The 22,640-nt window shown below is 39.8% G+C and overlaps 2 protein-coding genes across 2 annotated transcripts in view; one reads left to right on the forward strand and one right to left on the reverse strand.

Moving 5' to 3' along the window:
- Positions 1-22,640, forward strand: part of NT5DC1 (5'-nucleotidase domain containing 1) — a 138,485-nt gene that overhangs the window by 12,732 nt on the left and 103,113 nt on the right. The window contains exons 5-6 of the mRNA XM_056125196.1: positions 9,971-10,050; positions 12,289-12,373. Of these exons, the coding sequence (XP_055981171.1) occupies positions 9,971-10,050; positions 12,289-12,373 (165 nt within the window). The remainder of the gene's footprint in view (positions 1-9,970; positions 10,051-12,288; positions 12,374-22,640) is intronic.
- COL10A1 (collagen type X alpha 1 chain) lies at positions 14,558-22,272 on the reverse strand. Its single transcript, XM_056125195.1, has 2 exons — positions 22,107-22,272; positions 14,558-16,467 (listed from the first exon to the last, which is right to left on the reverse strand). Exons 1-2 carry the CDS (start codon positions 22,258-22,260, stop codon positions 14,558-14,560), a joined length of 2,064 nt encoding a protein of 687 aa, XP_055981170.1. The 5' UTR covers positions 22,261-22,272.

A 22,640-nucleotide genomic window follows, 5' to 3' on the forward strand; every position in this document is an offset into this window, starting at 1 on the left:
CACAGAGGCAGGGTGAGGACTGGGATTGGTGGGGGGGGGGGCAGGGGGGCAAATAATGGGGACATTGGTGGTGGAAAATTTGCACTGGTGGAGGGATGGGTCTTTGATCATTGTATGGCTGAATCTCAAACATAAAAACTTTGTAACTATCTCATGATGATTCAATAAAAAATTTAAAAAAATAAAAGTGGAAAATTAAAATAAAAAATTTATTTAAATATATATTAGAAGGTAGAGATGTAGCTCAGTGGTAGAACTCTTGCCTTGTATGCCTGAGACCCATGGTTCAGTCCCTGGTACCAAAAACAAAACAAGACAAATTGTGTACATATAGTAGGAGACTTGAACACTCCCTTTTTCTTCTTCTTTTTTTAATCATAATTATCAAGCTATAAGCTACCATAACAAGAAGATATTTTTATAGTGCCTCAATGGTGATGATGCCAGTAATTCATTAAAAACAGTTATATTGGGGCTGAAGAGCTAGTACAGCAGGTAGGGTGCTTTACTTGTATGCAACTGACACTGCTTCAATCCTTGGAATCCCATATGGCCTCTGAACACCCCAGGAGTAAAAATTTCTGAACTAGGAGTAACCCCTGAACACACTGCTGGGTGTGTCCCTAAAAATAAAGTAAGTAAAAGTAAAGGCCCTCCCGTTGATCATCGATTTGCTCGAGTGGGACCAGTAACGTCTCCACTGGAGACTTTGTTGTACTGTGTTTGGCATATCGAATATGTCATGGGGAGCTTGCTAGGCTCTGCCGTGCAGGCGAGATACTCTTGGTAGCTTGCCAGGATCTCTGAGAGGGGCGGAGGAATCGAACTTGGGTTGGCCATGTTGGCTGCGTGCAAGGCAAACACCCTACTGCTGTGCTATTGCTCCAGAGCCTAGAAATAAATTTTTTAAATGATGAGAATGTCACAGGGACTTCCCTAACGATGTTCACTAGTGACTCCCTCTATAGACTTCTTTCCAACCCTTACCTCTATCAGGGAAAGAACTAAGAAAGGATAGTCAAAGCCCTTTGGGCCTATTAATTATGAAGAAAAATAAGAAAGGAACTCACACTTCCTAAAACTCAAGTTTTACATTTGTCTGGGCTGGAGCGATAGCACAGCGGTAGTGCGTTTGCCTTACAAGCGGCCAACATGGCCAACCCGAGTTCGATTCCTCCGTCCCTCTCGGAGAGCCCGGCAAGCTACTGAGAGTATCTCGCCCACACGGCAGAGCCTGGCAAGCTACCCGTGATGTATTCAATATGCCAAACACAGTAACAACAAAGTCTCCAATAGAGACATTACTGGGCCCGCTTGAGCCCTAAAAATAATGGTTCTATAAATTTGGCCACAATTATCATAGTACACCAGTGTGAAAAATCCTTTGATTTTTTTTTTTTTTTTGGTCATTTCCACATAACACTGCAGAATCACAGAATTTTTGCATTTCAGGGCTCCCATTATTAAGACCACAAGTATCTTTGATTTTAACATGTGGAGTCTTACATGCTCAAAATCAATAGGACTTCGGGGACCAAAACATAGTATAACAGTTCGGGCACATGCCTGATCTGGGTTCAACTCCAGGGACTACACAATCCCTGGAGCATCACTGAGTGCAGCCCTGGAGTGCCCCCACCACCCCTCCAAGCAGTGCTGGACTAGCCCAGGTCTCCCTGACACCACAAGGCCAGAGCAGCACAGCATCCTCAAGCCTTTTCACTGAACCTCTGACCTGGTTGGCTGAGAATTAGCAGCACACCCCTGCCCCCAGCCCCTGGGACCCTGAGGCCTCCTGAGCACTGCTAGGAAGGCCCTCTACCCAGAATTAATAAAACCTTATGGGTTTTTCAACACTTCTTTTTCACTGCTCAATAGATCATCTAGGCAAAAACTCAACAAGGAAACAATGGCCTTGGAAAAATAAATGGAAGGCATAGGCCTATGTTTCATATATAGGGCTCTTCACCCTTCCGTTGTTGAGTAAATATCCTTCTTTGTGCACATGGAATATTCTCCAAATAGAACACATTCGACCACATCTCCTTAAAACAAGAAGATAGAAATCAAATCAGCAGTTCTTTCAGATCACAAGACTTTGAAAATGAAAACTAATCAGAAGCAGAAATGTGGTAAAAACTCAAAACCCTTGGATATTACACAGCTTAATACTGAACAGCTAGTGGTCAAAGAAGAAGTCTGAGAGGAAATCAAAAGATACTTAAAAACAAATGAGAATGAAGAAACATGAATTACTGTAGCATATGAGATTTGGCAAAAGCAATTTGAAGGGCCAGAGTGGTAGGGTATTTTCCTTGCACACAGCTGACCTGGGTTTGATCCCAGCATCCCATATGGTCCCTCAAGCACTGCCAGGAGTAATCTCTGAGCATCACTGGCTGTGACCCAAAAAGAAAAAAAAAAGCAGTTTGAAGAGTAAATTTTATAGCAGTGCAGTCATTAGAAAGCAAAAAAAGACCCACGTAAATTAAAACAGCACAGTTTAAGCAGCCAGAAAGAGACCAGCAAAAGGAACCCAAAGCAAGATAAAGGAAATAATAAAACTTAGAACAGAAATTAATAAAATGGAAACTAAAAAAATATTCAAAAGATCAGCAAAACAAGAGCCAATTCTTGGAAAGAATAAGCAAGATTGACAAACTATTAGCAAGACTCACAAGGAGAGAAAACTCAAGTAAACTAAATTAGAAATGAAAGGGGAGATATCACAATACATGATACTATAGAAATTCAAAGAATTATCAGAGATTACTTTGAAAATCTTTATGCCATGGAATTGGAGAACCTAGAAAAAAAAAAGGGTGATTTTCTGGACTTCTGTAGTCTCCCAAAGTTGAATCAAAATGTAATAGACCACCTAAACCAGTTACTTTCAAGGAAGTTGAAGTAGTAATCAAAAGTCTCCCCAAATATAAAAATCCAGACCCAAATAGGTTTACTAGTGATTTCTTCCAAACCTTTAAAGAAGACCTACCCCCAATCCCTTCTAGGCTACAAAAAGACTAGAAAAATCTCCTAGAAACAATAGACTTGTACAGTAAAGTGGCCACCTACAAAATTAATGTGCAGAAAGCCATGAATTTTTCATATACAAATAGTAGAGAAGTTTTTTAAAAATCTCATTCATACTTACAACTTAGAAAATCAGATCCTAGGAGTCAGCTTAACCAAAGAGGTGAAGTGCTTGTACAAAGATAAATCATTACTAAAAGAAATGAAATGATACAGAGACATGGAAACATGTCCTGTGTTCATGGGTTGAAGGGATTTAATATTGTCAAAATGACAGTGTTGACCAAAGTACTATACAGATTCAGTGCAGTCCCTATAAAAATGCCCGTTACAGTTTTTAAAGACTTACACATTGTTGAAATTTACGTGGAGTAATAAACCCTCTTCCTACTCCCTGCTACACAAATACTGAATATCCAAAGAAATCCTAGGCCAAAGAAGATTAAAGGCTTCTCTTTACCCAATTTTTAATTATACTTTAAGAGTAGTGAAAAATGTGTTGCTGAAGCAAAAACAGACTCTCAGACCAGTGGAATAGAATTGAATGTTCAGAGACAGATCCTCATGTATATGGACAGTTAATCTTTGACAATGGAGCAAAAATTATGGATTGAGCAAGAAAAGCCTCATCAACAAATGCTCTGCATCATTCATCATCAGGAAAATGCAAATCAAAACAATGAGATATCTAACAACTAGTGAGACTGGCACATGCGATGAATGGCATAACCAACCAGTTTTCCCATAGATGTGGGGAAAAAGGAGTCCTATTTCACTGCTGGTGAGAGTATCGACTAGCCCATTCTTTTTTTTTTAAATTTATTTATTTTGCTTTTATGAGCCACAGCCAGCAGTGCTCAGGGGTTCCTCCTGGCTCTGCAAATTACTCCTGTCAGTGCTCAGGGGACCATATGGGATGCCCGGGATTGAACTCGGATCCGACACATGCAAGGCAAACGTCCTACCTGCTGTACTATCTCTCCGGCCCCAGTCCATTTTTTTTGGAAAATAAAATAAACACATCTCAAAAAACTAAGAATTGAGCTTCCATATGAACCTAACCATTTCACTTATTGCATCAACCCGAAGGACCCAAAAATTATTTTCAGAAAAGACATCTACATTCCTTTGTTCGTTGCAGCACTGTTCACAATGGCCAGAATATGGAAACAACCAAGTGTTTCAAGACAGATGACTGAATAAAGAAATTTTGGTACATTACACAGTTCAGTACTAGTCAGCTATAGTAAAAACTGATATGCAGTTTGCTGCTGCATGGATGATTTAGAGAGCGTCATGTTGAGAGAAGTTAGGAGAGGACTAGAGATACTTACCTCATTCTAGCGTGGGGTATAAAGAAACAAATAATAAATACCCAAAGTTAACAGAAACTGAGAACTGGGCTTTAGAAGGAAGCTTATCACTGTAGAGAGGCTGGTGGGGAATAGGAAAATGGAAGAGAGGGATTCTGGTTCAGTGGTAGAAGCAAACTAGGGTGGAGGATGATGCTGGAATGTTTTATGAATGAAACCCTGTCATTAACAGTATTGTAAATCACAGTGCCTAAAACAAAATTTTAAAAAAATCACAGCAATTCGTTTCATATCTACATTTCCCTCCATACTACAGTTTTTCAGTACACCTCCTTGACTTTAGAAAATATAACCTGAAAGTACTTCAACTTATTTTGTTACTATTATATTTGTTGTTAACAATAATAGTTTGTTGTTAAGTTTGATGTCATTGAAGGGTGTTTCTTCTCCCCTCCCCCCTTTTTAATAGATGAAAATGTCAGGAAGAAAATGCTCTTGATAAAATAAGTGGACAGGAAAAACTGAGATCCTATTGAGGTTAGATAAAGAATGTTTTCAGACTTCTCAAGTCTAAATAGTGCAAGTGAAATGGGCAAATAGTCTTATACAGCTGACATAGAGAACTACTGTTGCCCCGCTTGGCAATTGTAAGTAAATACTTTTCCTCCCCCAGAAAAGCTTGACATAGTTCAATGTCTCACTCTTAACATCCCTAAAGTCTCTAGTTATTTAAGGTAAACTATTTCCAAACTGGGAAAAGATAATTCACTCAATTGTGTACTCACATCCTTGCCCACTAGAGGGCAGGCACTGTCTCCTGGAATCCATAGCTTTCCCTCTGTGCTTAATGTGCTCTTAAAATTTCTGAGAGGAGAAACCAATAGGAGAGAGAGAACAAAAGGGAAATATCCTGCCATGGAGGTGAGATGGGATGGGGGTGGGTGGTGGTGGGGGAATACTGGGATCATTGGGGGTGGAGAATGGGCACTGGTGGAAGGATGGGTACTCCATCATTGTATAACTGAAACCCACGCACAAAAACTTGTCATGTCCACAACTGTATCTCATAGTATTTCACTATTAAAAAAAAAATTCTGAGAGGAGTAAACCACCACTACTGTCTGGTGTGACCCCAAAACAGAATATGCCGGGGCAAACAGTACAGCTTGTACAGTGAGTAGGGCATTTGCCTTGCATGCAGCTGACTGGAGTTTGATCCCAGGTTCCCAAATGGTCCCTCAAGCCTCGCCAGGAGTGATTCTTGAGTGCAGAGCCTAGAGTAAGCGCAGATGTGGCTCCCAAATAAACAAAATCCCCTAAGGGCCATCAATAATCCAAGGCTTGGCAGAGATTCTCTAGGACCCTGTGCAAAGTTGGGATCCAGGGCATCCCAGAGGGTGTTGGGTGACCCCAGTGCCCACCCAAACAGAGCCCCAGCAGCCAAAAAGCTCCACACTCCACAATCACTGTCATGCTCCCGGCCAGACTCCCTTCTCAGGACGAGCCTCACTCAGGAACTAATCTGCTGAAAAACTCAGGTATGTGGGTGTTGTGACCTTCCCTCATTTCCCTATATTTCCAGAAGCCCCAGCAGTCAGGCACACACCCCATAGCTGCCACCCTGTTAAAACTTAACTCCATCTGTATCACCCCATTAGTAATTTCGGATTTCCTGGAGCAATATTCAAACATGATAAACCAGGAATAGCATACCAGGTTGGATGGGATATTATGTAAAAGGCAGCTTATCTCAGTTAACAAAATATAAACACAGAAGGCTGAACCTGTATCAACATTTTAGTAATCTCTTATACAAGGACTTATAGGCTCCATGATGAGGTATAACAATCTTCCCTCACATTCTTCTAAGGAAACTTCTTTTTTGATCATTCTGTTAGCAGATTATTGATAAAAAGCAATGTAAAATAGATTATTGAGGACCTGCTATGGGGGCACACTTAAGGGGTGATTGGGAAAATTGGAGACAATGGTGGAGGGAAGATGAAAATGATTGGTGTGATTGGTGTTGGAATATTAAATGTCTGTAACAAATCATCATGTAAGCCACAGTGTTCTTATAACATGTAAAGAGAAAATAAGAAAAAAAAGAAAAACAAAGTTCTGAGGATTGAGGGGGCTGGAGTACAGTGGATAGGGCATTTATTTACCTGGCACAGGGCCAAGTTGGGTTCAGTCCCAGGTATTCCATATTATCCCCTGAGTAGTGATCCCTGAGCACAGAGCCAGGAGTAACCTGAGCACTACTAGGTATATATAGATATGTATGGCCCAAAACCAAAATGAACAAAACAAAAAGTTTGGAGATGGGGAACTGGATAGATAGTATAGCAGCAGGCTAAGATTCAATCCCTGGCACTTCTTCTGGTTCCTCAACCCTTGCCAGACTTGATCCCTGTGAAGTAAGCCCTACACATTGCCAGGTATCGCCTCAAAACAAAACGAAAATTGAGAAGAAAAAAGTTCTTAGAATGATCTTGGAGTTACCTATTTTAGTTGTGTTGGTTATGGAAACATGTCCATTCTCTGTGTTCTTTGACCATATATATGACACATAAGAACGGTCTGTTTATGTAAAATAATGTGAGTTAATGTCTTTTTTAAATGTTTTATTAATGTAGAGAAATACTGAAGAGAAAAAATAGCCTGTGATTCCACAACCCAGGTACTTGAAAAAAATAATGTGAAGATAGTTAGAAAAGTTACACTGAATAGGAAAGGACATAAAATATGAAGTTATTATCTCCAATCCCTATCTTGAAGAATTTCCTTTACGCTTGCTTTTTACTCGTATTTTATTGTTGTAGTTAAACAACATATCTACAGTCATGTTAACATCCATGGACAGTTACCACCCACCCTTCCCATCACCAAAATTTTGAGGACCCTCCACCAATGCCGTGATGTTAAATGTTAAAAGACTTATTGACCCTGCCCAAGCTTATTTTTAAGTATAATAAAATGGAACCTGTGTTTTCTGTGCCTACTCTTTTTTAATTCATATTTCAGACTTTCTTACACTATCATTAAGATGTACCTTATCCTTTTTAAAATGCTGGTTTTTAAATGCCTGCATTGTGATTTTATGTGGTCTTTTTCAACTTTTTCACACATGCAGATAAGTACCTGCTGGGTTCACAGACCAATTGAGAAACACTGCGTACTTTGACAAAATAAATTGAGTGATGAACAGTTTTGTTATGTCTAGTGTTTGACCATTTTATTCAAGTCTGCAGTGACTTTTTTTAAATAGTTTTTTTTTTGCATCTTTGTAAACGTACACACTATCAATTACTCGAAGTACAATAAACTGCTTAAAGAATATGCAGGTTTAAAATTTTGATAAATATTAACACGACCTTTGTTTTCAGGAACTCCAGTTGACTTTTTTGGTGTGCAGTTTTCTCCTATAATATGTTTTCATCCTCAGCATTAAATGAGTTGTAAGGTACATTCCCTCCCAGTATGTTTAGGGAGAAATTGCAATGATGAAGATAGACTCTTAAAAACAACTGACTTAAACCATTTTCAAGGAATTGACCTCACATCAATATGGTATTTCTTACCAGTTGATTTCCAGGGAGCAAGTCCTTTTGTTATCCCCTTATGCCTTTGGCAAATCATGCAGAAGCAAATTTGGTATCATAAACATCACAAGGGGTTTGAAGCCAGATAGTGTTGGATCTTATTGAGTCTGCTACTTGCATGATAAAGTAATTGGCAAATTTTCAAGCCACACTTCTGTCGACTTTCTCCTTTTTAAATGAAGATAATTGTACTTGGGTTTACTTGATATTAATTACTTGGTAATACCAGTATATGATACATGGGTATGGGGAGGAAAGTGAGTACTTAGGTTAATATCATATTAACTTATGTTTATGTTAATTATTCTCTTTTCCTTCTTCATTCACATGGCTTTGTTATATTATCTCTGAGTATGGTATGTAAGTTGTTGGAGAATAGTTTTGTTGTGTGCCAAACTTTATAATCATAAATAACACTTGTTTTTTGTTTTTTAAATAACACTTGGTCTTGATTCAGAGGTTTGTTCTGTAGAACTGAAGTCACTCCATTCACAGTGAGCTGTTTGCTCTCTTAGGAGTTGGAGGATCAGAGTTTACATTCCTGGAACTTAGGTCTTGGCATATGCATTGATCCAGTCAAGTCAAGTTGAACAAGTCTTGTTTTGATACAGTGTTCATTTGGTGACTGTCAGACTCTTACATTATGGGTGGGGAGGCAGGAGTGACTCTAGCCTTTCTACTTAGAACCTTTAGTTGTTTATTTGATTCAACCAAAACTGATGATCAGTAGTTGAACTCCTGAACTGAATTGCACCTGAAAATAGACTCCACCTACTGATTTTGTTTGCTTCCTATTTGTATTGAGTTATTTAGCAAGAGTTTCGCTAAAGCAAAATGGGTACTCCTGATCTGATAGGAAGAAAGAGGATACTGCAGAGGGGGAGAGATGGCAGGGGTGGTGGGGTGGGGTGGGAAGAAGAACTGCATTCTACTGGGACTTTTGAGGTAAATACTTCAGAGTTAACTAATTCAGGTTACAGCAAATTGGGCCATTTTTTTTGTGCTTGATGGTGCTTGCACAGCTGTGATGAGAATCAAACAAGGTCCAAGAGGGTGTGACATTGTCAAAAGTATCTGCCCAGAAACAGCAGATTGCTTATGACACCTATACTAAGGCAGGCCCCAAGTTTAATTCTTCCCTAGAGCCAGTTAGAGAAATCAAATCCCTCACTTCTCTGAGATGAGATCCCAAAGTGTAACTCTCCTATATTCCTGAGCCTTTCAAAGATAAACATACTATGATCTCATATGCTATGTCACTGTCACTGTCCCTGTCCTCCGGTTGTTCATCGATTTGCTCGAGCGGACCCAGTAACGTCTCCATTGGAGACTTTGTTGTTACTATGCTTGGCATATCGAATACATCACGGATAGCTTGCCAGGCTCTGCCGTGCGGGCGAGATACTCTCGGTAGCTTGCCGGGCTCTCCTAGAGAGGCGGAGGAATCGAACTTGGGTTGGCCATGTTGGTTGCGTGCAAGGCAAACGCCCTACTGCTGTGCTATCACTCCAGCCCCATATGCTATGATTTTTTAAAATTCCTTTTATCACTCAGGTTGTCACATTGAGCTGAAATTTGTCTGACAGTTCATAAAATTGTGGAAAAATGTATTGTGGTCCTGTGGGTGGAAAACCATCACAGAAAGAGAAAGGCACAATTGCATTGAGCTCTTTCTGTTGGGTTGCTTTAAAATTCAGGGACATTGTTAACATAAATTGTGGCATTTTCATAATCCATTTTATATTTGAAGCATAATCTCTTACTTTACATTTTTCAAGTAATTTATTGTTCTTAAAAAACCAGGGTATCATGTTTTAACTTTTTAATAGTGGCGTTGTAGCTTAAATCTTTAAAAGATGATACTGCTTCAGCCAAGTTTCTGTGTAGAACTATAGCACTGTAGCACTGTTGTCCCATTGTTCATTGATTTGCTCGAGCGGGCACCAGTAATGCCTCAAAGTTTCTGTGTGTACCACATAATTAAAATGTTAACTTGCACTACCTTAATATTTTTTTCAGGAAAATATTATTTTTATGATAACTACTTTGATCTACCAGGAGCACTTCTATGTGCCAGAGTTGTGGACACTTTAACAGAGGTGAGTGAGGACACATCTTTTAGAAATTGTGATATGTATTTAGTCATAAATCAGAGGGCTTGATTATATATTTTTAGTTGAGTGTTGATTTTTATATGGTGCTTACTACTGGCTCTATGCCCAGGGATAGCTCCTATTGGTGCTCAGGGGACCATCTGGGGTGTGGGGCATCAAACCTGGATCCACCACATGCAAAGTAAGGGCCTTACCCTTGTTACTGTCTATTAGTTTTCTCTTCATAGTTTCAGAGACAGAAAGTTGGAATTTAATAAAATATTTTTACTGAAGAAGAAAATTGGAATTTGGTAAAATATTTTTAGAAAATAAATGGTCATGGTCATTTTATGCAGGACAATAAAACTACTATCTAGTAAGGGGTGCAAAAGCATAGAAGAAAATACTTAATCACTTAATCACTTAACTTCCCGGAAGTTAGTCGTCGATTTGCTCGAGCGGGCGCCAGTAACATCTCCATTTGTCCCTGTCGCGTGCTAGTGTAGCCCAATGGTATCTCTTCGCTCCGGGAACATGAAGGGCCTCAATCGTTCATGATCGTTCATGATCTTGACGAAGAAGTCTGACCATCTGGTAGGTGGGCGGCCACGCGGTCTCTTGACATCCCGTGGAATCCAGTCAGTAACAGCTCTAGTCCAACGGTCGTCTTTAAATCTCATTACGTGACCAGCCCATCTGATTTTCGACACCTTGGCAAAGGAGACAGCGTCCCTGATCCTTGATCGTCGACGGATGTCAGAACTCCGGATTCTTTCTCTCATTTGAGTGAAACGTGATATTCCAAGCATAGCTCTTTCTAGTCTTCTTTGGGAGACCTGAATAGCATTCTCATCTTGTTTGCTTAGGGCCCAGGTCTCTGAGGCATATGTTAATGCAGGAAGAACAGTGGAATCAAAGAGATGTGCCTGGAGCCGGAGGTTCTTCGTCCTCTTAGCTATTTCTTTGACGTTCTTGAAGGCGTTCCAAGCCGCTCTCTTCCTCCTGCGCAGCTCGGGTGCCAGGTCATTTGTCATGTTGACCTCTCGACCTAGGTACACATAGCTGTTGCATTCGGATATGGTCGTTCCATTGAGAGCGAATGGGGCGTCAGGAACAAGGCTGTTTCTCATAAACGTTGTCTTCGTAAGATTCAGCTGTAGTCCTACCTTTCCACACTCACGGTCAAAGTCGGCCAGCATTTGTGCCGCTTGGCTGATGTTTGGTGTTTTTTTTTAATAGAAGAAAATACACAATTTAGATTTGGAAAAAAATAGATTCATGGTTTTATTAGGAAAATAAAATAAAAAGTAAAGATAATTAGGATAGTTCTATGTATAATTAGAAATGAGATGGCTGCTTTAAGTTCATCATTTTGTGCTTAAATTTAATGCAGTCATACCTTTGTATACAGTGATTGAGATTGATTATCAATTGAGATTGATTTCTGATAATCAGTTTATACTTAGAACTATAAAAATGAACCAGTTCTATGTCAGAATCATTTTTGTATTTGTTGTATTTTTAAATCCTGATGATCATATTAATAAATAACATAAGTTATAGTTTATATTTAATCAGAACTACAATGGTGTGAAAAAATATTGAGCAGTAATGATTTTTTTGTGTCAGTTTTTATTAACATTAGAGTCATTTTCTTATTAATAATGCATTCAAGTAGATGTTTCCATCTTTAAATGTTTCCAAGGTACAATTACATTGAGCTCTTTCTGTTGGGTTGCTAACAATTTGGAAATTTGGAATTTTTTAAATCTCTCCTGTAGACTTATTGCTGCTTCATGATGGAAATGTAGGTGAATGTGTCCTGAATTTTAAATAGTCCTCTTTGGGGGCTTTTGAAACCCTTAAAAAAATTCACTCTTTTAACAATGTTGATGCTGTAGTGTATAACATGACATATTCTATTATCTTGGAAGCAACAACCTTGTAAATTTACTCTTGTGTTTAAAATAGTCTGTTATTTTTAGACATTGTGAAAATTTTATTTTCATTTGGGGTATCTGAATTACATTATATTTAGTTGTAATAGTTTTATCTTTGTAATAGTTATCTTCACAGAGATTTTCTAAAATCATGGTTGAAAGAATGAAAGTTTATTAGTCTTGGGTTTCTAAATCACAAGTCCTTATTTTATAATACGCTGATATGTAGCTTTTTCTCAGCTGTTTTCTATTTTGCTTAAAAAGAATATTAGTGGATTTGTTATATTTGAAATTTTTCTTTTAGCACAACAATGGTCAAAAAACATTTGATTTTTGGAAGGACATAGTTGCGGCTATACAACACAATTATAAAATGTCAGCATTTAAGGGTGAGTAATATGAAGACAGATTTTTAGTAAATGTTTATTAAATGCTTTGTATTTAATAAATTACTTAGAAGATATGTTTTTCTATTTCTTAATGAGGATTTAATCTGATCTTAAATTGTGCTATAATGTATAAAGAGCTTGAATTTGGAAGGTTCTTTTATTTTAGACTTTTCATTACCCTAATGGGTAGTGTTCCTATCAGGGTTATTTTCTACATGCCTGCCAATCAGATCATTCATTGTGTTTTCCAGAAATTTCCAACTTTGCCATTTCCTGTTTTAGGAATTAGACTTGGTGACACCTGTAATCATTAGTGTAGTAGTTACAGGCAGGTAGGAGAAGTGAAAATTCCATTCTTGGTGTTTAAATATAGGACTGACTGGTCCAGGATGGAGACATAACCTTCGCCCCAGGCTAGGATATGACAGTTCTGCCCATAGATTTGCTTGGGTTAAGCACAAATTATTTCTAAGAAGCAAAGATACCACTGTAGTATGTGTGCCCTAGGGACTTGAACCAGATTATTCTTGATTGTTAGTTGCTCAAGAGCAGTGTTTCTTCTTTTAGAAAAATACTGCCATTTGATTTACATTAAAAAAAAACTTGCCTTTTAATGTAATTTAAGTCATAAAAGTAATTCTAAATATTATGATTAAAAAACATATCAGAACAGCACTCAGTTACTGTAATATTTGCTCAAACTTTGTTTCTCTGCCACCTGCTTTTGTTGAAGAGAATCATTGTTTCCTGGTGTGTATCTCCCTCTTCTGTGTCCAGTCTCCAGGCCTGGCTCAGAGTCCCATGTGCTTCCGAGCGGAGTCTTTGCATAATCTACACTGAGTCCTCAGGTGTGTGAAAATTCCTCTCTGAGAGACCATCCCTGATAACTGTAAAATCTATGCACCACATTAATTGCTTTACTTTTTACTTACCTTTAAAATGAAAATCACTAGAAGAATAATTGAGTATAACAAGTAGCTGCTGTTGAATAAATTTAGCATGAAACTCTGTTTATTGATGGTATTACATTGTAAATAAGTAGATAAAACATTTCGTGCTTTAATAAGTGAGGCATTGCTTAAAAGTTTTAAACAGTATTATAAAAAAATACAGTACAGAGCATAAATAAATAATGTCCTTTCCTTTCTAGTCAGATATTAAAAACATTAGTGTTAGTCATAATTTCACTGTAATAGAAGGCACAATATTCCACTGTATTATTAACCCACAAATCCATATTACTTAAGTTAGCAAGGAATTAAGGAAAACCCGGTTACGTTTGTGTTGAATGAAAGGCAGGCATCTAGTTCCGAATCGTAAAGGGTATTTAGAAAGTTAAACCGCAGTCACAGGAAGTTGTGAAAAGATTCATGACTAAAGCACCTTATTTCAGATTAATATTAATTTAACAGATAAATTTTAATGTATCATTTTGATTCTTCTGAAAGCTGTAAAAAGTTGTTAGGTGCCTGTATTTTTGAGCAGACTTTGATGAAAGGTCAGGATCATATAGGCCTTGAGGTTAATGCGGTATCAGAAATATCTTTGGTTCTTCTGTGTCTTTCAAATTTGAATGTTCAAATATTTATGTTCTTTCATGATATATGATACCTCCTGAGTATTTCCTAGAATCTTGCCTCAGTTGTTAGAGTGAGGCTTATTTTAAATGGATAGTGCCAAGTTTCTGATAGCAAATTTAGCAATTTAAAACATCACATTCCAGTGTTTTTAAATATTATTTTATATTAGCTGGACTTTCATGGTGAAGCTCACATGTATTTATTTACTTATTTACTTTTGCCTTTTGAACCACACCGGGCCGTGCTCAGGGGCCCCTGCGGTAGCAGGGTTTAAACTCGGGCTTCCTGTCTGTATGCAGAGTCTCCTGTTAGCCTGTTGAGCCTCTCCTGGTGAAACCCGTAAAGACTGATGGTATTTACAAAAATTTTAAAGAATCTTTGGATTGCTTTGGGAAATTTAAGGGGGATTTCATGTATTTATCACTGATGCACACTTTTTGGTGGTGATGTGGGGAGCGAGGGATTTGTTGGCTTAAGCCTATAGTTTAGAAAACTTCAGTATTGAAGCATTTTCTTCAGCCTACGTTCATATGCATTTTGTGGGGTGGATGGGGTCAGGGGAAGCCTTTTCAAGCAGATTTCTATTAGCTCATTGAGACCACACTCACAGTGGCGCCACCAAGAATCCTAAGAAAGTGGAGTCTGCATACTTGGAAGAGTGGAGGCTGTTAGGGGCAATGTGGGGCATCTGGACCCACACCTGGTCCTTTTCCTTGAGCTCCAGGATGGTACTCCCTGAAGACTGATCCATATAGCCTTTGGTGGACTCAATATAGGAGTACATTACTGGTTGGTTGTTCTTATACAGAGCCACCCAAACTTGGATCCCTTTCACATGCATGTGGTAGGAGAAATAGTATATACCCGGTATCTTGCAGTTGAAAATCCCAGTTCTTGGGTCATAATGCTGCTGCTTGTTATACATAATTTTATCGAACGCAATGGGTGTACCTCTTAGTGGGTAAGTTTCGGCAAGAACAGCAGCGAAAGCTGACACTGGCATGCCTGCTGCGCCCTGGTTAGTGCTGCCAAAAGACATGCCAGAATAATAGGGCTCTTCTCTTGTCTTTGTAGAGCCAGGCTGGTCTCCCCTTGTAATACTATACACTCTAGCCTGGGCTGCAGGACCTGGGGGCCCCGGTGGCCCTGGGGGTCCTCGCTGTCCCGGATAGCCTCTGGGGCCTTGAGGCCCTGGTGGCCCAGTGGGTCCTTTGAGGCCCTTAGTTGTCATGCTAGCCGGCCCAGGAGGACCTGGAGCTCCTCTGTCCCCTTTAGTTCCGGGAACCCCTGGAATCCCTGGCGGCCCAATGGGGCCTGTGATGCCAGGTACCCCATGGGCACCTCTTGGACCAGCCTCACCTTTAGATCCAGGCACTCCCTTAGCTCCCGCTGGACCCGCGGGGCCGGGCATACCAGGAGGTCCTCTAACTCCAGGTTCACCTTTGGGGCCTGGTAACCCTGGGTTGCCCTTAGAACCACTGAAGCCTCGTTCTCCTGGTGACCCTGGTTTTCCTTGTAGCCCAGGGGACCCTTTTTCTCCCCTGGCCCCAGGGGGTCCCACAGGCCCTACAGGCCCTGGCTCACCTTTGGGACCTGGCATCCCTGGCTCTCCTGGGCTGCCTTTTGGTCCCTGGGGACCCATATTCCCAGAGCTTCCAGGTGGACCCGGGTCTCCAGGACGTCCTGCTGAACCCTGTTCGCCTTTGGTACCTGGCTCTCCTTGCAGGCCAGGAGGTCCTCTTTGTCCCTTCAGGCCTGGCAATCCCGTTTTCCCAAAGCCTGGAGGCCCTGGGGGGCCAGTCAGTCCTGGAGCCCCAGGGAGACCCTTCGTTCCTGGAATCCCAGGCCGGCCTGGGGCTCCAGTGGCTCCTGGCTTTCCCGCACCTTCTGGTCCCCGACTCCCAGGAGGGCCTGGAGGACCTGGTGGGCCAGCCGGCCCCTTTTCTCCGGGGGAGCCTTGACTACCTTTGATGCCTGGCTGCCCTGGGAACCCATTTTCCCCTCTTTTACCCACTCCAGGGGGACCGGGGGGCCCCATGGGACCCTGAGGGCCCGGAAGGCCCCTCTCCCCTGGGCGTCCAGGAACTCCATAGCCCCTGTCACCTTTCCGGCCGTTTGTACCAGGGGTTCCTGGCACTCCAGTTTCTCCTGGAAAGCCCCGAGGACCAGGGGCTCCCGTTGGGCCCGGTTGTCCAGGTTTCCCTGGAGTGGAAATTCCAGTGGGACCAGGGAGTCCTGGTGGGCCTGGTGGCCCCCGCGGGCCTGGTAAGCCGGCCGGGCCAGTGTCTCCTTTCGCCCCATTTGGCCCTCTGTCCCCTGGCTTTCCGGGGAGGCCTGGTGAACCTGGCTTCCCTGTGGCCGACTGTCCCGGTGGTCCCGGCATTCCTGGTTCTCCTTGAGGTCCGGGACTTCCATAACCTGGTTTTCCTGGTGGTCCAGTTGGACCTTGGTACCCTCGAGGTCCAGGGGGGCCTGGTGGGCCAGGAACACCTGGCTCTCTTCTTCCTGAAACACCTAAAAGACACGACCAGTACACCGAGAAGAGGTTAGTAATGTTCAGGATAATTGTTGCTTCTACCTGTTTCAGTTCAGTGTTACATCAGTTAGTTCTTATCGGCAGCCTATCAATGATAGACTGTCTTTTATGTTGTTCTAAAAACCACGAAGCCTATGGTGATCATATTTCCACTATAATCCTTGGGGGGAGGGGGGAGGAGTTGAAGAATTCATATAAAGTTTCCCAAACTTACTTGTCTTACTGCTTCTTAAAAAAAAAATCACTTACTATTCTCCGTGGAAATCTACCTTCAAGTCAACAAACAGAAAATGACTACCCTACCTCAAAACTAAACCTGCAAACTACACCTCCCCGGCTAATATCCTCTGTAGGAGTTGTATTGCGAAGTGGTATTTCCTCCTGGGAAACACTGATCTGGAATGAGAGTAACCGAGGTGAAAGCATACTTATTTTGGTAAAGTCATCTATCTTAGAAAGGGCAGGGATGATGTTTGATAGAAAAGGAAAAATAAGACAAGGGCAAGATAAGTGGGGAAAAGTTTTAAGAACTGCAACAGTTTTGTTTCACAAAAGCTAAAGTGATATAACAAGAGTTCAGTTGATTCTGATTTGCATCTGTCATGCTTCTACTCACTATAGTATGAAATAGGCAATTGGACCACAAGTGTGGGAAAAGTTCAGGGTGCATCCTTTAAGAGGTCAGTCACAGAAAGAATAAAACAAATATATTTGCAATAAGTACTTTAAATAAGAGATGTAGAAGAATGATTTTAATCTTTCAGTGGCAACAGTCTTGCCATCATTAGGCTATTCCATTAGGGAAATATTGATATATAAAGAATCATAAGTGTCCACGTAAAATATTTAGTGTCATAGAATTTGTTTTCTTCTTTGGGGGGGAGCTGTGGAATCAACACCCAGTGATGTTCAAAAACTATTCCTGGTTCTGTTCTCCATCATGACCCCTGGTGGCGTTTGAGGACCTTATGTAGTATCAGTTACTGACTTAGGGGTCAGCTGCATGCAAGACAAGTTACATAAACCTGTACTATCTCTTTGACCCTATCAAAAATAGTTATATATTTGGCATTTTGGGTCACACCAGGTGATGCTCAGGGGTTACGCATGGCTCCGCACTCAGTAATTACCCTGGTGGTTCTCAGGGAACCATATGGGATGCCAGGGATTGAACCTGGGTCAGCTTTGTACAAAGCAGAGAGATGTCCTACCCACTGAACTAACACTTTAGCTCCCCATCAAAATTTTTAATTGGTAGCAAATACTGTATTGATTTTCTATATTTAAAGAATTTATATTAAAATTATTATTATTTGCTTTTTGGATCACACCCGGCAATGCACATGGGTTACTCCTAGCTCTGCACTTAGGAATCACTCCTGGCAGTGCTCAGGGGACCATATGGGATGCTGGGAATCGAACCCAGGTCGGCTGCATGCAAGGCAAACGCCCTACCTGCTGTGCTATTGCTCCAGCCCCTAAAATTATTTTTGCTTAATGAAATTTCAGAAACAGAATGCTTGTTATAGCAGTTAGATTATTAAGCTGGAAGGTAGTTGAGAGTGATGGTAGATTTAATAGATGTCAGAGTAGATGAATAGTCAAAACCATGAAAATGACTTATGGCTCTCACTTTTAAGTTACAGTTTTTGACACAAAAATTATTAATTTGTTTACATTAAATCTTTAATGACTTAAAATCAAAATAAAGATTAAATTTAGTTAATAAGAAATTACTTAAAATTGCATTTGAAAACATTTTTGTGGGTTGAATGCTGACTACTAATTAGCTTTTGGTACATTGTTGTATTAAAAATATCTTTCAATGGCTTGTATGTAGCTGACCCATGTTCAATCCCTGACATCCCACCTGACATCCCATATGGTCCCCTGTGCACCGCCAGGAGTGATTCCTGAGTGCAGAGCCAGGAGTAACCAAACAAAACAAAACAAAAATTTATATTAAATAACTCAATAATTAGGCAGAAATAATTACTAATATTATTTTTGGGGGGAGTGCTGATTCTGATCTTTGGAAAACATTGGTGACAGGTGCAAAATATAAATACAGAATAGAATATGTAGCTTAAATAAGCTGAGATAGGAAAATGATTTCAGATCTGATTATTGTTATATTTTTTAACAGTAATATTTTATTTTTATCATCTTTTAATGGAGTTTACCCATAGATTTTAGAAAATGTTATTGGGAAAAAAACCTACACAACATCACTTTATGAAATATTTTTGTTGTAAATATATCTTCTTGGTTGACTTTAGTATTAGTACAGATGTGATACAGCTGCATGTATCACATATATAAATGAATTGATATATTACAGTGGATGAATAAAAGGCTTAATAATTTGAAAATAACTTTTTTTTAAAAAGCATGCTGTGTAAGATGGAAGTTGCTTCAAAATTTAATGAAAAATGTCATGTCCATACTGAAAAACATTGTCTTGGACTTGTTGCATATCTAACTATTAATATAGAAAAGAGAATGGTCTTAATTAAAGTCAATTTGAAATGACTTGTTAATTTGAATGGGCTGTGAATCCTATTTGAATGTAGAATTCTAGTGGCAGCTGTCTCTTTTACTTACAGTGTTATCCTAATGGATAAACTCTCAGTGCAAGAAAGTGTGTGCCAAGAATGTGACTTATGTTTGTAACCTTGAGTGACTGTTTCTGTGTCTTGATAGAGTGGCTCCATCCCCAGGGTAAAAGGATTACCCAATAGAGAAGTTATCCTGAATGTCCACAAACTGCAGTAGTGGTTGCATGTCAGCATGTGTTTTCCAATTACAAGCCCATCATCTGTGGAATCCTTTTCATCATCGTTTAGGATTTAGGGCCAACTGCTCTTTTTAAGCTGTGTTTTACTGATATGCTTAATACTGATAAATAATAGGTATTATTTAGGAACTCTCTGTATTTCAGTTATCAACTCAGTTTTACTTATATATGGTTCACTGTCCTCCTACTGTTCATCAATTTTCTTGAGCGGGCCCAGTAACTTTGTTGTTACTGTGTTTAGCATATTGAATACATCACGGGGGAGCTTGCCAGACTTTGCCATGCCGGCGAGATATACTCGGTAGCTTGCCGGGCTCTCAGAGAGGGGTAGAGGAATCGAACGCGGGTCGGCCATGTTGGCCACTTGCAAGGCAAACGCCCTACCCACTGTGCTATTTACCCCAGCCCTTTATATATGGTTATGGGTTTATATTTACATGCCAGTGGTGGATATTACTGTATTTGTTTTCCTCTTACAGAAGTAGAGGCTAAGGTGAATTTAGTAGTTAAGATATACTCCTTAAGATTTGTTATCAAGATATGTTCATTTATTCTACAAAATACAAAGATGACATAGCACTTTTTTTTCTGTTTTTTTTTTTTTTGGGGGGGGGTGCACACCCAAGCAGTACTTCGGTCTTACTCCAGGCTCTGTGCTCAGAGATCGCTCCTGGCTTTATGCTCAGAGATTACTCCTGTTGGTGCTCAGGGGACCATATGTGGTGCAGGGGATCCAACCTGGATAGACTATTTGCAAAGCAAGTACTCTCCTGCTTGCTATACTATCTTCCCGGCTCCAAGACAGACAAAATATTCTTAGTCTTATAAAAGCAGTGCATTCACAGCTTCCTTAAGCTCTTGCATAAACTAAGAAAATCTGAACTTGTGATCACAGAGTATAACCTAGTACTACTTTTTCATAGCATTTTAAATTATATTTGTAGTTTCAAGTAAATAGCAGGTTTCTTTATGTTTGTTCTTTCACAGCTTTTCTTCTTTTCATAATTCAGTTGTATTTGAGACATTCAAGAGTAGCCACTGTGTACCTGTGCATTTGTTTTTTTAGCATGTAGCCACCTTTTATTAAATATTTTGGAAGGATTTTTCTCAAAATGGGCTGGACTGACAGCAGGTAGGGCGTTTGCCTTGCATGCAGCCGACCCAGGTTTGATTCCTCCACCCCTCTCGGAGAGCCTGGCAAGCTACCGAGAGTATCCCACCTGCACAGCAGAGCCTGGCAAGCTCCCCGTAGGGTATTCAATATGCCAAAAACAGTAACAACAAGTCTCACAATGAAAATATTACTGGTGCCTGCTTGAGCAAAGGTAAAGGTAAAGGTAAAGGCCCTCCCGTTGATCATCGATTTGCTCGAGCGGGCCCAGTAACGTCTCTATTGGAGACTTTGTTGTTACTGTGCCTGGCATATCGAATACTCTCGGTAGCTTGCCGGGCTCTCCGAGAGGGGCGGAGGAATCGAACTTGGGTCGGCCATGTTGGCCGCTTGTAAGGCGAACGCCCTACCCGCTGTGCTATCGCTCCAGCCAGCTGCTTGAGCAAATCGATGAAAAATAGTAGGACAGTGCTACAGTGCTTTCTCAAAATGGTTGTCTCCAAAAGCGTAGTTTTTAGATCTTACAGAAATATCCTTAGCTTTATTTATAGGATAAAAATTTATAACTCCAGTGGGAAAAAATTTTGGAAAAGAAAGTTGAATCTTCTAGTGAGTGCAGTGTATTCATTTTGTACCAAATATTATTGAATGGAATTTGTGAATTTCAACCTGAATAGTTGCCCTTTTTGAAAGGTGTTAATGCTTTACTTGTTATCTCATTACTCTACGCAGTAGGAAGTTAAACTTATTTAAAACTGCACTACTAAATAGTTCTACAGTAGGAGTATGAGGAAGTGTAATAGAAGTTACAGTGATGGTAACAGTAAATCACTAGTCTTCAAGCACTTTACATATAGCAATTTGTTTAAGCTCTGTAGCAGTCCTTTGAGGTAACTGCTCCTTATTTTACAAAAGAAGAAAAGATGTAATTGTATGAAGGTGATTGTAGTAAGCTGGTAGTTAAGTCTGTGTATTTAGCAACTAAACCAGAGCAACTACAAAAATAAGAGAAATTCTATTTCATTTGCCTCTTAAGTTTATTTGTAGATCATTTGATTTTATTTTATAAGTAAGGCTCAATTTCATATGTATTTGTAGGGCAGCTGAATCATTTATAAAAATTTTTTACATTTTAGGGGCTGGAGTTATAGCACAGCAGGTAGGGCATTTGCCTTGCATGCCGCCAACCTGGATTCAATTGCCAGCAACCCATATGGTCCTCTGAGCACCACCAGGAGTAATTTCTGAGTGTAGAGCCAGGAGTAACTCCTGAGCATTGACGGGTATGACCCCAAAAGAAATATATATATATGTATATATATATATATATATATATATATTCAGATACATAAACCTGCTGTTGTACCATTTGCAGTTATTTTTAGTTAAAAATTTGATGCATTTGATTGAATTAATATGTTTAGATTATGGAGGTTATTTATACACAAACATAACTTGGGGGGAAATTTCTATGTTAAAGTTCTTAATATTCTTCTGGGGTACCTTCTCTCCTATGCTGATAGTTTAGAGGACATTAATATTCTTCCATTAAATCTTTTGATAAGTTATTTTGTTGTAAAAAATTGGAGTAATATAGAATTTTGAAAACAATCCAACGTCAGTGTTAAAAACATTTTGTTAAAAGAGATCATTGAGATTTTGGAAAGCAGTAACCAAGTAGTTAATAGACCAAAATGTGCATTATTTACCTTTACTCTTTATGGCATAGGGAATGAAGAACTGTGTTCCGGTGTTGGGCAGTGGGCCTTTTATGCCTGTAGGTGTTTGGTATTGCTGGCCATGAAATCTTCCGTGTACCAAGTTCAAGTACATTAGCAGCAAAAGGGCTGCTTGTGGCAACATGTTCTCCGTTGGATTCTGAAAAACAGAAAAGAACCATTTTATAGTTACTTGCCTTTTAAAATCTTATTCTATACATTTTGATGAATTCCACAAATTAATGTCGTAAGTTTTTAGTTATATGAATGTCTTGTTTTAGGAAATCACATTAAATATCAAATATTTATGAAGTGATTTTTTTTTAAGTGTTGGGGCTGGAAATACAGCAACTAGGGTGCTTGCCTTGACCCAACTTTGTTCCCAGGAATCCCATACTGTCCCCTGAGCACCACCAGGAGTGCTTCCTGAGTGCAGAGCTAAGAGTAACCTCTGAGCCCTGCTGGATGTATCCCCCAAACAAACAAATTTTTAAAAAGTATGATGGATGCCTTTGATGTGCATAT

This window comes from Sorex fumeus, unplaced genomic scaffold, assembly GCF_029834395.1.
Source record: "Sorex fumeus unplaced genomic scaffold, SorFum_2.1 ptg000054l, whole genome shotgun sequence".
Taxonomy (NCBI): domain Eukaryota; kingdom Metazoa; phylum Chordata; class Mammalia; order Eulipotyphla; family Soricidae; genus Sorex; species Sorex fumeus.

What these genes read in the sequence shown, in the direction of transcription:
- COL10A1 (XM_056125195.1), bottom strand. Translation starts at nt 22,260, where the DNA reads ATGTTGCCACAAGCAGCCCTTTTGCTGCTAATGTACTTGAACTTGGTA. An exon ending in CTATGCCATAAAGAGTAAAG is followed by an intron (nt 16,468 to 22,106) that starts GTAAATAATGCA and finishes CGTGTCTTTTAG; the next exon opens with GTGTTTCAGGAAGAAGAGAG.